Here is a 14,920-nt window from a genome sequence, read left to right as displayed (position 1 = left end):
GGTTACTCAAAGACAAAGTTCACATTTTCTAATTTCACTGTCCTGTGTTTGAGTATTTTAGTATTCATACCGTGAGTTTGCTCTTACACGAACATAGCCCCCTTGAACCTCTGCAGTGTTTTTCAACACGGTCTGTCTACCAAAGTGAAGAATCATATGACACCATTTAGTCCTCCCCCAACCCTTGATATATGTTTCCTAAAGCCGACATTTGATATTATGGAATGTGTTGTAATCAATTCTTAAAGTTATAGCACCACTGGATTTTTATTAACTTGCACAACAACAACAAAAATCCAACAAAAAATGGGCCCTCATAACCAATCAGCCTTGTTATATCCTGAAAGCTGCTTTAACAAGCAGGGAGTAATATAGTGTAATTGGTACTCCGCAATTTAATTGTTCTGTTCTTAAATCTAATATTGCAGCTGTGGGTTAAGTTTACACCACAGCTTTCAAGAGAACATGAAAGTGTGGTACATCTGTGCAACAGAAAGCTAAACATCTCTCATCTGATGTGTTTACAATGACATTTGATAGCGTGGAATGGTTTAGAGTTCATTCTTAAAGCTGCAGAACCACTTTTCAACGCTGCAAAAAAAGGGAAAAAGCCTCCAATCTCCTTCAAACAGCTCAGTGCACGTAAGCCTGACAATAATGCTGCTGCAGGCATTGCAGGGAAACTGCTGGCTGTAACGCTTTCTTCAAGTATCTCTGAGCCTTTGTCACTCGGGCAGTGAAAAAGGGGGCAAGGACATCTTTCCCCTCGGATGACATAATCAATTGTTTGAAAAACAAACCACTCAAAAAAGTCTGCAACTAGATAAGTAAAACAATCCTTGACAGGCATAAAACCCACGAGAATATTTCAAGAAATGTTATTAAGTGGACGACCTTAGCACATTTAGAAATGGCAGAATTTTCAATTTAACAGGTGGCAGAACTGCTTATGGTATCTTGAACTTTACATTCTGTATAACTAACAGCTTCAGCATTATGTACTTGTTAGTGAATTTATTAAGCCCATAAGTAGTTCAAGAAACTTAGGAATGGGCTCATAAATGTCATCTGCAGTTTGTGAACTGCAAGTATCTGACTGTTTTGATCAAGGTTTTTACAGGAAAGTTAAATGGTTATTAAAATTATTTACTACTGCTACATGAAAAGGGAGCAAGCCTGCCGAAGAACTTAGGCTGTGATAAGATGTGAAAGGCTGTAGGTCAAATGTGTTAGCAAAAAAGCATTTCTGTTTAGGTCTAAGCCTAAATTTTTATACATTACGAAGCTGATAGTGTATTTAAGTGGCTGATAAAGGGTCCGTGGAAGGGAGCTGGCATTTTCCCTTTCCCATAATCTGCTGCCAGAAATATATGATCTGATCAGGCCACTTTTCTTGTTCTCAACATTAGCCACCTTCTAACATTTTCTGTCCTTGGAGAAACGCACGATAGGGCAATTTAGTTAAAGAGGTCACTTTCTGCTCATTCCTCTGTAGCAGTCCACACCAATGTCTTGATTTATGCTCTTTAACAAACAAAAAGTTAATCTCACTGATGAAGCTCAGCTATATTACCATACTACACTGGAATACATTCAGTTTTTAAACTTTATTATTTCAGTCATAATTAAGACTATCTGAAGCCTCTTCATAAAAAGGGGCCATAACAAAGGCTATACATTAGCAACTCGATCAATGGATGCACTCATTCTGCATCAAAAATACCGTAAGAAGGACAGATCTCCTGGGGAGGCAAATCTGTATCAATATTTCAGTCTCTTGAATACAGAAATTTGATACAATAAAATGCAACACCCGAGCTTCCCCTCCTTTCAATTAACTGAGAAACAAAAATTGTCCTTAGAAGGGAAGAAATGCATTCTTATTTTTAAGTTTTCGGGTTTTCCCCCCTTTCATAGCATCATAATGTTCTCTTCATGTGTGGAAAACTTAATCTTCAAGTTCAAGCCTAGTTTCTTCATACAGTTCGGGATGAGATGACTTGGAATACCGGGAATATTTCAGATGTAGAAAATCACCCAATTCATCCAGAGCATTCAAAACCTGTAAGACCATTATACTGCATCAATTCTCTTGGAAAAGAAAGGAAGTTCTAGTAACGTCTACTTTACAGCAGAACAAGCAGATCATAAAGGCATTAATTAAAGAAAGCTTAAAGGGCAAATGGACAAATTTTGCTTTCATTCTCCTTTAGTGATGCAGTCATAGATGTACAATAGCATCTACGAGAATGGAATTTACCCTTTCGGTAGGTTATGGTTTATTAGTAAGTACATTAATTGAGCACAGATGAAAAAAAATGACCTTTTTCTAAAAGCACAGGGAGATAATAATCTAGATAAAAAGTTATCTTTGCTCGTGCAAAAGGAATGTGAAGACAATGCTTCAATATTTCCCTATAGATCCCAAAGACTAGAGTTGCCACTGCATTTTCTTAGATGGGACTCAGCCCATTGTGCTGACCAGGGTCATCATAAATAGTCTGAAGAGTTTAAGATATTTTTAGGGCATTCCGTTACCTTCTTGTATTGCTATCACAGGAATAATTAATAATGCATTAATATTGTAATGCAATTTGCTGAGCTGCGGCCCCAGCTCTCAGTAGATTCAAGAAGTAGCCAGGGAACTCTATACCATAGAGAAGCAGCTCAGTGTTTTGCAGCATCTGATCCACATTCAAAAGCAGCCGACCTTTTGGCATCAAAGAAGAAAGCAGCAATTTTGATTTTGAGCCTGTTTCTGTTAAGCCACTAAAATGAACTCAAGAACAGAAAGGAGTAATTTAGTAATGGTTTATGCAGAGAGATAGCTTCAAGGTCATTAAGGAAGTTATTCTTGGGAGCCTGCCCTTTCATGGATCTTTCCTCTTTTTAGTTCCAGGCTGAGATTCAAAACAAATTTTGCCAAAGGGAAAAGTTTTCGTTGTGCTTGTTACCTGTTGTTACCCTGTTTTTAGGCATATTCACAAAGTGTTTGTCCTAAAAACTTTCCATCTGCAAGTAATTAAACTCAGGGCATTTCCACTCCCTCATACTGTAAAGACATTTAAAGAATGGCACAAGTACTACAGCAATGATCCCACTTTCAAAGGCAAAAATACAGCACGTTCAAGAATGATGGCTGGGAGTGTTTCAGACCTTCACTGGTACCAGGAAGCACCAACGTGCAGGTAGCAGGAAGTGAACATGCAATGACTGGCCCAAAAACATGATGGGCTTGACATTTGGGGGTGAGGGAAGAGGAAGAAAATCAAAGCAGCAACCTCAAGAGATTAATCTTCAGATCAACTTCATCACCTATTGCTAGTTATATAAGCCAAAAATCTACACAATCAAACTGCAAAAGCTGACAATGACCAACACCAGTATGCAGCTACGCCCCGTTCTATGCAATATTATCTTTGTGGTATTATACCTTGTTAATAACTACTGCACCTTTAAGAGCAGCAGGAATTTTACGCTACACACATGCAAGGCAGACTTTTCGATGTTGTTTGAAAGGGGTCTGCAGTGGCGTGGGAGCTGGTCAGCCATGCAGGGCTCTGGCCTCGAGCTCCATGTGAATCTCAGGATGCAAATAGAGAGCCAGGGGCTCTCTGCAGGCACAGGTGCTTGTCTGCATGGAGGACTGGCATCTTTAACTCAAATGCTCTCCGTGATCTTTTGTTTTGACCATCAGACTTGTGCAAAGAGAGGAAAAAGAAAGCCTGAAATTTACTTTTAAGCCTCTGTGTTTCGTGCCTTCAAGTCGGCTTATTCTGAGAATGAAAGAACATATAACAAGCCAGGCCAAAAACACCTTTGGCAAGAAAGGGAGATGGAAAATTTCAAAGCGTTTATTTTAAACACATTTCTCACTGCACTGGAACGGAGCTTTATGATGGAAGTCTCAACATACTCTTAACAGTATTTCTGATATCAGAGAAAGATACAGAACTGAGACAGGCCGGACAGCACCAATTGAACTTCATTAGGTTCAAACAGTTCCAAATACTGTTTGCAATTTCCACCTGTACCCCCAAGGCTGTCCCATATACTTCTGCAATTCAGGAAACACTTGGAAGTATGGAATGAAAACAAAGGTACGGAAAACTTGATTTTCAATTATTTCCATATCGTTTCAGGTTTCCTACTCTGATAGTTTTGACCTAGCATTTAACTTTTGTCTTGCTGTGCACTTCATGTAGGTCTTTATTAGTGATGACAGATTTGGTCACTATTAGAAATAGAAGAACATAACAAGTTAACTGTCCCATAATTTTTTTTTTTTAAAATAAAATATATAAGGCTAAAATGCCTTTAAAGATCAAGTGACAAGGCCAGAAAAACAAATGTAAAAATGAATTATTGAGATTCAAAGTAACAGACACACAGCTTCTCCCAACCTGCTTTGCATCTGAAGTTAATTTCAGCAGGACATCTGCTGTGCTTACCGTGTCTAACATCTCCCGTGTATGTGCAGCTGACACACAAAACCGAGCCCTGGATTCTGTGATAGGAGTAGCTGGAAATCCAACCACAACGACCCCGATATTTTTTTCTAACATGCGTCTTGCAAAAGCCCTAAGGAGAGAAGAAGAAAAAAACCAAAAGTAAATTATCTCCAATAAACTGACCACAGAGAGAAAACATTCAAGTATAATAAAACAATGGGTAAAATCCTGTCTTCAATTGAAGTGGATGGTAATGTTCCCATTGAATTCAATACGAGCCAGAATTTTACCAGTAGAACTGAGATTCTTTGCTGCTTAACAACTCATGAAGCCAAGTGGGTGTCAAATACTAGAAGTGCAACGGCAGAGAGATCACTGTAAAATAGACATGACTCATTTATGTCAATGAAAGGCTTTGAGTGCAAATCAAAATGTGTGGGCATTCCCAGTCCATAAGCGCGAAGAAGCTGGGCTTCTGGAAGGTATGAGGGCTGGGCTCCTGCACACCAACAGCAATAAAACAATCTATATGATGGTTTATTTGCTCTCACAATTACTCTGCCAATTTAGGAACCTTTTGTGTGGAACGTACCAGACCTAGAGCATATAGCCACCCTAAGCTACTTGCAAACATTCCCTACAGCTCAACCCTTACATTATGCTACTACTGACTTCTGGTCTGCATGTCCAAGTCAGTGCACAAATGCTGCTTGATAGGTACTGAATGGTAAAACATGCAAAGAGCATTCCAAGGTCAGATGGGGAAAAAGAACATCTATCTAAAACAATTCATACATCAAAGGCAATATTTTTCATCAATCATTGCAATGATTACAAATTAAAAAAAAAAAAATCCAAATTCAAAATGCTATCAAAAGTATTATTAAAAAAAAGATGAGAGAAATTTAAAAAATTCTGAATACTAGAACAGCTCAAAATTAAGACTGGGGCCAAATTAAAAATAGAACATAAATAAACAATGAATTCACCTAACAGTGTATGTTTCTCTTCTGAAGAGAATTACCACACGTAACTACATTTTTCACAGTGTATACCAAATAACCTATGAACTTGAATAGCATTTGTTTTGCCAACAGTTTGTGCTTTTTTTCAGTACTTACCCTATCTTACCAGGCATATAAAGGAGTAAGGGGACAACAGGAGAATCATCATTGCCATAAATGATGAAACCCATTTCATGCAGTCTTCGTCTGAAGTATCTTGTGTTTTTCCCCAGCTGGCGCACTCTTTGGAGCCCTGAAATGAGTCAGTCAGAACAGTCAGTGCAAAGATCATAACTGGAGTCTAGTAACAGGCAAGAAACAGGGCCATGGGTAGCAGTTCAAAAAAAGTTTGGCTGAAATGTATATGTTGCTATTTGATTCAGAAGAAAAACATGGAATGAGCTAAATGCAACTACATTGATTATTACAGCGTTGTAGGACAGATGGCTGGTACCCCCGTACTTGTGAGTGCCTTCCCACCAGCAGAAACAGTATGTCTTCTGAGGACAGACAGGTGAACAATTCCTTTTACTGTACTGCACTGAATGAAGCCTACTGAGGGACACACACCTATAGGGAAGTAGTCGTATGTCTCTGTGGATATAGGACATGTAAGTAGAGTATGTTCTCTCTCATCGTAATTCACTATAAAGGGAAACAACCAATGTCTACAGATGTCGATAGAGATTTCAGCATATGCGTATCTTTTCTCATTAACAACATCCCCCAGGGGTCCTCTTATATATCAGTTAGTTCTGTGCGTACACATTCGTGGGGTTTTTTTATTCTTTGACTGTACTGAAGCTTAAAGTAGAAAATACTGCATTTTGGGTCAGCTCAAACTGATGCTTTTGTTGCAATATTTTAGACAGGAAAAGCATGTGATAAACTTTGATATTACACAAGGTCTGATCTTCTGCAGTTAGTTACCAACATTCAGCAAAACTCCAGTTACTCTAATATGCATCTACGTAAGTAATTCCTTGCTGAGTTCTGCTCACTTATTCTGTCCTCTTATTTTGCTATTAGTACCTCAGCATCATCATCTGACAACAGATTTTAGTCATCCAAGAATTTCAGACAAGTTTTGTTCTCTTCATTGTCCCTGGCCTCATTCAGTCACAAATCCACTGATATGTCCCCCAGCAAAACTGACAGGGGAGTTGAAAACAATTATTTTTAATGAAGGAAAAAGACAAAAAACAGCGGAGAAAAAACGTGCTTGAAAAGTCATCGCAGCCTTTTCCTTTGCAGCGTCACTAAGGAGGTGGTTTCTGACAAGTGCAGTTGTTTCCCCACCCATTGCATACAAAAGGGAAGAGCCACACTCAACATTACTGTAGGTAGGAGATATTGTATGTCCTTTCCCACTCCACCTGCACTATATTTCACCAGTGAGCTGATATATGCGCCTCTCTCCCAATGCTGTAAGGCGCTGACAGGGATAATGCCACCTACCCTGTACCCACATGCTGCTCTTTCCCACTGCCTCCCCAGTACCAGTCCTAGGTTCACACAGCCACACGATGAATCAAGCCAGGTCTGTCATCTGCCTGACCTCGCCAGAAAGAATACTGCCAAACCAATGTCAAACAGATCGATTCTCGGAACCTAATCGCTGTGCAGCTGCTTGTGCCTGCCCAGCAGAGGCGGTGGGAACATGTGGTAAGAATGCCGTTCATCAGCCCATACTTTCAATATCACGTACATTATGTCACCAGACATGAACACCGAAGCCTCCAGTACAACTCATTTCCTCTTTTTCCCTTTGCTTTTAAGGTGCCTTTGCACAGATGTATTACGTTTTCACTCTCCACTTACTTTTTCATTTTCCTTCACTTTTCATTTGCTTCATTCTTCATTTACTACTTTCTGCCATCACCCTTCTCTGACTGCATGCCTGTTTCCTAATTTCCCATCTTCCTCCTTGTAACCACAGTGGCCAGTTAGCCATTTGTAGCTGCCACATACCACCTTCGGCAGGTTTGTCCTCAGACCACATTCTGCCCCACCGCCCGGCTATGGCTTTTCTTCCTATTCCCTCTTGGCTAAGGTAGGGATCACCACACCTACATAAACCTCTTTTCCATTAATAATTTCTGAGCGCATGTAGGTTTGAACAAGATCTACTGCTTCATCTGTTCTGTATCTTCCCGAGTCAAGGTTCTGTCAATGTTCTGGCTGGGAAATTTATAGGGAAACTGGGACTTGCTTCACAGTGATCAGTGTTTTGCTGAACAAATTAAAAGATCTCATAAAACCAGTGCATTTGTAACTTTATGCACAAAACTGCCCACGCAGACAACCTGTTAGTTACAGTTTCAGTCATTCAGTTTAAAGCATTCAGTGGAAGAGCTCTGCTGGGTTAGAAAAGGCCACAAATAGTTTAACCATCTCTCTAATGCTGCTAAAACAAAAACAGCTGTGCCAGAGCAAGGAAAACAAATGAAACACAAAAGCATCCTACTACAAAGCTTTCCAGTCACTAATAAAAACAATAGTCTGTGGTATTTCCAAAAATATTTTTGGTGTAGTAGATCTCAAAGAATCAGGAGGAAATATTGAGGAGGAGGAGGAGGAGAAATGGGGGCAGGGCAGATGGCAAGGAAAGGGAGTTAGAGAAGAACCGCAGAATAATGTGTCTGAAGTCTAAAGAGAGAAAGTTTTCCCTCGCTAGAGTTCATAAAGATGTTATTAGCACCTCGCGAATGCCCAAATTACAAGGAGGAGGGTGGAGGAGTAACGTGAACTGGGGTCTCAGAACCACTCCTGCTTCTTGCTATCTTAGCAGCCCCTGAGCTAGTTTCCAAACTCTCCGTCTACAGCATTTGAAACTACTAGATTTTCAATTAGGGAAAGTTTTCATAAATGCAGATGTTCTTGGCGAGTGCAGTTTATGACTTGCTGCCTTCTCCTTGCTATTCAGCTGTTTACCACAAAGCTGGAAACAAAGTGTCAGCCATGCAAGATTCCAGGCCCTTTGGTATTTATCAAACCGTATGCGCATGGCCCAGACTTGATCAGTTTGTCTCTACTTATTTTAGGTACCGGAAATTTAGACTCCAAAGCAAGAGGGGGAATCCAGCAAAGGAAACCTTAGAGCTGAAAAAGAAGTTTCAGGCAATCCCCCAAAAGTCCAACACCTCTTCCTTTTCTAATCTTCCCTTGTTAAATCTATATCCTCAACCAGTTTGTGATGGGACGGATCGCCTTTCGAGACTCCCTATGGAACTCGTTCCAAGCCAACCGGTGCTGATGCAAAAGCTTTAGCAACTTTCATGCTTTAGCAACATCCCAGAATAGTTATTTCATTTGCAGGGATGCATTAAAGAGCCAAATAAAAGATCAGAGCACTCACATATATCTGGAGGGAAAAAAAGCACATTAGGAGACGATTGCTACACACACTGTATTTGTGGGTGGGTGGCTGGGAGGAACCTACTTCTTTACCAAGTGTCAACACTTTCCTTTCTCATGTTAAGTTTTGTGGTCAAAGACCACATGCACACATCATATACACAGCCATCTTATATGCTGTCCTGATAAGAGCAATAAAAACCTTAAAGTTTGTAACTCTGTTTCAATGCTCTTTTTCGTTCCTTTATGGGACCCTCCAACATCAGATAAGGAGGCTGATCTGAGCAAAATGTTTATTTTGGTCTTTTTGGCCCATTTTCCCCCCTACATTGCAGATTAGATCAGTGTAAGAGTGATGAATTCAGCTTAGAATCAGATCTTAGTCCAAATTCACTGTGGTATGTTTAACCAAAGACACTGCATTTAAAAACTATTTTCTTTGATTCTTGAGGCTGTGATCTTGCATCCTTTATTATTTATTGAGTGAAAATCTGCAGAGTCGGACCCTTGAGCTAAAACGATCTAGTTGCTTCTATTTGAGTGTAAGAATTTACCAGCGTGGCAATAATTAGAGGATCAGGTCCTTAGACAGTAAATATATTTGTTCAAAAATTCTTAGTTTGCAAAATTCTTGAGGATTTACAGTCTATGCAAATAGCTTATAGCACATCATGCAGATATCCAGATAGTTATATTCCATAAAAAATGTGGACCACACCACAGAATATGTTTTGGAGAAAACAGCCTGGACAAGGAAAACTGACCCTTAGCTAATTAAAACTAAGCCCACTAATGCTCCAGAGTTTTCAGCTAAGGTTAAGCATGGCCTTACTAAGAGCTCTACATTTTTTTATTAGCTGAATTAAGAAGGGACAGAAAAAGAGAAAACTGAACTATAAAGGATTCTTAAATTTCACAAGTTATCCTCATGCTGCTTGGAACATAGAGTGATACACAGCCAGCTTACTGGGATTTTGTTGAAATACAGGATTAATTACCTGGATGGTACAACAAAAACAGACTTACTGCAACTGCAGTCCACCTATTGCTGGCAAATTCAGAGTTTACCTTTGTTGCACCACTTTAAAAATATTTGGTTAACTGCAAAATTCTAAGGTGTTGGCAATTCTGGGAAAAACGCTGATTATATTTTTATTTGATATGCATTATTGCATATTGCCAGTTTTAGCTCATTAATTTCTGCAGGCTTTTAGAAGGCTTTATAGCTCAAAATTAATACGGTTTAGTTTAAGGAAAAATACAAAGAGAAGACAAGAGAGAGAGAAATGATAAAAGATACTGGCTTGCTCATAATTTCTTTGAAGCAACAAGCTTTTTAAGAGAGCCACTTGGAGTAACAGACTTGCGGTAGATGCTTTGTCACATGCCAGGCTATGGCTTTAGACCTGCTTTCAGTGAGAGCTGCTCTGGAGTTTGACAGCAGGAAGGCATCCTGACTACATGTCTGGGGGCCTGATCCCAGGCGGGTGTTACCTGGCACAGCTCCCACACACTTCAATAGAGCTTTGCTATTTATGCCAGCTGAAGACCTTATCCTGGCAGCAAAAGAGGTAGTAAAACTATCAGTTCTCTGAAACAAAAGTTTGCTTTCCTCTTCCAGAGATGTCTGCTTTTCACTCCTGCAAGATTTTAATAAGCAGGGAAGCTGGCTGTGTTCAATTCCCGCACAAACATTCTACCTTTGAACTCTTCCTGTACGCTTCTAGCCTTGGAAATTCTGACTCAGTATATTGAAAACAGGAATAAGCAACCTGTAGCCTTTCATATCAAGATCTCAGGTGTATTTTAATTGAAGGAGAGCTATTTTTCCTGAACCCGTTCCAGGAAAGATAATCCCACGCTGTACTTTTTTTTTGGCATGCGGTGGACTCTTCAAGCCACAAATCCACCTGCTTTAATCTTTTCCAGCTGTTGTTTCATAGGGTCTTTCTAGATAATTAGTGACACAATCAAACTTTTACGTACCGGTGTCAGTGTGTCTCTTCAATCTGTGTTCCTTGGATGGAGAACTCTGCTCCCTGCTCTCCCCTACTAACAACTAGATAGTAAAAAGCAAACTTTCATAGGCTGAAAAAAAAGTTTGGAAAACAATAGCTCTTCCCCACTAAACTGTTGCAGATGGACATATTTTCTTTTTTTCCTCTGGTTCCATTATAACAGTAACACACATGTACCTCCATATGCATTAAATCACAAATAGAATGCTATAAAACTGGGGTGCCTAAAGGAAATATGTTCTTAGATAAAAAATCTTTATAAAAAATAACTTTGCTATGAATTGGGGAGAAGTGAAGACATTTTCTCCTACAATCTAATGCCAACTAGAGACCTAGTAATTTCAGCTTAATTCAGCTGCTAAATAAGCCCTTAAGGACTTATTTAGTCAGTCCAATTTTAATTGTGAACTGCTGCAAAACACTTTCCAGAGCAGATTAAGGGAAGAAAAAGTGGCAATTTCAGCTGAAGCAGAAAGGAGAGAAATTGTACAAATTCTGTCATTTTTGCTTTATTTATCGAATGAGTCAGCTATGCCTACCCAGCACCTTATCTATATTCAAACATAGAATGTAAGCATCCGTTGTCCCACACAAAAGCAGGGGCAGAGCAGCCAGCTTCGGCTGAGCCTTATTTACTCCCAGCACAGGTGATTAATCACAAAGCACGTCAGTCCCCCTGCTGAAAGCCAGCCAGTGCGCAACACGCTCCATCTGTATCACATTAGGTGTTTCTGAAATGCCAGTGATCTAAATGCCGTTAGAAAAGGCACTTCTCTCCTTTGTGCTCTTCAGGCTGATAACAGTGCTGGATTCCTTGTGCGGCGGCAAGAAGCATCTGGAATGGAGGAGGGATCCTCACGCTCTATCCCGGCAGCAAAGGTACCTTTAAAAGGTGACCGTGTCACGGAGCTGCGTGTTGCTGTCCCTGGGGAAAGCGTAGCTTTCTTTGCTGGGGGACAGGCTACGAGTCACATCCAAGTCTGATCAAATCCCTCCTCTGCCTGCTGTTAACACTTCTTTGTGAATACAGGGGACACCTATCCACGGGTAGGGTCTGCTAGAGGACTACAGCACTGGTTTAACTTTGATTATGGAAAATGTGACTTCATATGAGGTAGAATTTGGTCAATCCTCAGAGCTCTTGGAAATCACTGTGAACACTATTACTCCAAAGCTCCTGCTTATTCAGATCAACTGACCCTCCGTGGATCCATTTGGCTTGCGGTGGACCGCATGGCAGGTGATTCCACTGGAACAGCGTCTCACTCATTTTGAATAAAGACGGCAGAAGTTAGCTCTGTTTCATCATACACTGCTGGGAGAACATCTGTGATATTCATCTCAGACAAATAATAATCACGACAGCATATTATCATCATTAGCATCTTCACCGTCACAGTCATTGGGAGTCCTAGTCATGGAGCCAGTGCTGTGTGAACAGGGAATAAATTCGTTTAAGCGCTTTAAGTGTAAGCACATACTTATTGGGAATATTAACTTACTTAAAATTAAGCCAGGGTTCAACCATTCTGCTTGATGAGAACCTGAGAGAAGCAATCATCTCAGAATGAAGCAGCAAAATGAGAATTTGAGAGGGAACAGTAAAAAGCCATACTTTAGTACGACTGATTCTGTAACCTGTTTTGAGCAGGTTCAAGGGTCCGTCGCTAAGTAGCTTGCAGTATTAAAGCTCAGCTATAGTTTCACGATCAGTTTGGGCTGGCAGAGATTTATGTTCCTGCAAAAGGGATCATTCTTCTTGGCTCCAGCTGCTCAAGTCCTGGCATTGGGATTCATGCAGCCACATGGTAGATCGGCTCAGGGCACCAGTTTGGCCGTGGGCTAACCATTTGTAGGAGGGTCAGTTATTTTTCAGCTAGATCAGTTCTCTGATTCAGTTCCTTACATGGCTACAAGAACACTAATGCTGGCTAAGGAAAAGGGGCACGAATAAGGGGATAGGCAGGGGGGAAAGACGAAAAGGAGGGCAAGACTGCCCTTCCTTGCACCAGTGCTGGTTTATGCCAGGTTGTAGTGGATGTGAAACTAAGTTTTTTGAATTTACAGAAGACCCTGACAGGCAAAGCTAATGTTTTCAAAAGATTGCTGAACACAGATAGCAGTGGAAAATGTTGGAAACTGAGCATTTTAAGAAGCTGGTCCCCCAGTTATACAAAAATCTAAGGCAGACGGAAATGTTTTAAAAAGGAACCCTTTAAAACCAGATCTTTTTAATGCCAAGCCAAAACAGAAAGCAGCATTCTGCAGCTTCTTGCAATCTGAATGAGCTCAAATGCAAGAACTCAAAAGTCTGCTAAAAACAAAAATGAAAACTAGTAGTTGCAAAAAGATAAACTATTTAGCACAAATGGCAAAGTAAATTAACAGTTTAAAGAAACACTTTCTATCTAAACAACTTCAAGAATTATCTAACATAACAAGGACAGTAGATTCCTGAGGACAGGATTTTAAATTTTTCAGCATCCCATAAAAACATACGAAAAAACCTATTGCTGTTAGCGAATTATTGTTTGCCAAACATTAAACAGAAAAATTATGCCTTTGCAAATGCTGCAATTTGCACTATAGCTTATTATCAGTCATCAAGAAAATTGCTATAGATTTTCTAGCAGTCTTAACTCTGCCTAGTCGTTCTATTTTTACCTATAAAATTTAAGTGTAAAAATATGTTTTTGGTATTCTCAGGCAGAAAGGGAAAAAAAAAGGTCCGAGGTCACAGCTGGAGGGGCTGTGTTGCATGCAAATAGGTGTACTTGAAAATTTGTGCAGAGTCCAAACACTCTGAGTCAACTGCAGTCTCATCATGGGGATAAAACCACTAAGGCAGCTGCTGAGTTTCCTGAGGTATCTCCAGTGGTGTAATGAGAAGCCACAAGGAGAACATATCAAGAATATCTATATTATGAATTATAAAGAGTAAATGCCATGGGAACTTCTGCTTCCCGTATCTCCTAATAAATGACGAGACACACATTTGAGATGAAAAGGCCACAAAGGCTTAAAAGGGATAAAATGGTGGGGTTTTTTATAGACTATATGAACTGAACTGTGGAACTTGCTGCCTTATGACATTACTAAAGGAAATACAGCTGCCAGAAGTTCATACACTTTTGAACAACTCTATTATAGGGACTATGATAGTATCTATGACATTATGTTAGCAAGAATAAATGTGTCTTGTTCTACAAGCCATCAATTTTCAGACAGTCCTGTAAAACATAGCATTGAAAAACGCCAGGACTCGTACTCTACTAAAGATACGATTTTACATGAAAATAGAAATACATTTGCAAATTTTGTTTTCATTCTGACTCTTCTGATACAAGTCACTCAAGAAACAAAGTACTTGGTCATAGTGACTCTAGCCTACCCCTCTCTCTCAGGCAGGAACAACTATGCATATCAGTTTTGAGGGAACTACTGTCTTCTCCTAATTCAGCATTTCTTGTGCTTCATTTTCTCAAGTCACAGCAGAAAACATGGCAAAACAAGGAAACTGTAATAGCTGGCTGCGGGCTCTGCAGTATCCTGCCAGTCACATTACCGTGACATTAATGTCTCACAACTATTACAAATATTGATATGGGACATACCCATACATTTACAGGTGGTTTCTGTGGGAGATACTGTGTCTTCTCTGTACCTTTTTGCCTATGTCAGTGCAAGGCTTTTAAAATGAGAGCTTCCTCATGCAAATTGGAGTCTCCTGCTGCAAAGGAAGGTAAAGACGCATCTTGCTAGCCACATCCGCAGCAGTTTGCTGACAGAGAAGAACAAGGAGTGTCTGAGGTACCAGCACTGGTTTGGAGGGTTGTGTGTTTGCTAGTTTCTCGCAGACACATTTTTCCCTCTTTCTTTCCTTCCCCACATCAGGCCTTCTTTGTTCACAGCCCCTCCAGCCCATCTTCGCAGCATCTCATTTTGGTCCTAGTCTCCATCCTTATCACCCACTTGTTATCCATTCCCTGTTGCTCGTCTCCTTTGCTCGTCAGGGTCTCTTCTCTCTTTAATCTTCCTGGCTCACCTCCCTAAGTGCCTGGCAGTGTGGGGTGGACACAGGTGCTGAGGG

At 40.2% G+C, this 14,920-nt stretch overlaps 1 protein-coding gene across 1 annotated transcript in view; it reads right to left on the bottom strand.

Moving 5' to 3' along the window:
- Positions 1-1,597: 1,597 nt before the first annotated feature.
- The window catches only part of SPTLC3 (serine palmitoyltransferase, long chain base subunit 3), a 53,051-nt gene continuing 39,728 nt past the window's right edge, over positions 1,598-14,920 (bottom strand). Inside the window, exons 9-11 of the mRNA XM_009895428.1 lie at positions 5,573-5,708; positions 4,452-4,581; positions 1,598-2,062 (exon numbers count right to left, since the gene is read on the bottom strand). Of these exons, the coding sequence (XP_009893730.1) occupies positions 1,949-2,062; positions 4,452-4,581; positions 5,573-5,708 (380 nt within the window). The 3' untranslated portion in view covers positions 1,598-1,948. The remainder of the gene's footprint in view (positions 2,063-4,451; positions 4,582-5,572; positions 5,709-14,920) is intronic.

This window comes from Charadrius vociferus, unplaced genomic scaffold, assembly GCF_000708025.1.
Source record: "Charadrius vociferus isolate BGI_N301 unplaced genomic scaffold, ASM70802v2 scaffold112, whole genome shotgun sequence".
NCBI lineage: Eukaryota > Metazoa > Chordata > Aves > Charadriiformes > Charadriidae > Charadrius > Charadrius vociferus.
Note: the sequence above shows the minus strand (reverse complement) of the source record. Positions and strands in the feature narration are given on the sequence as shown.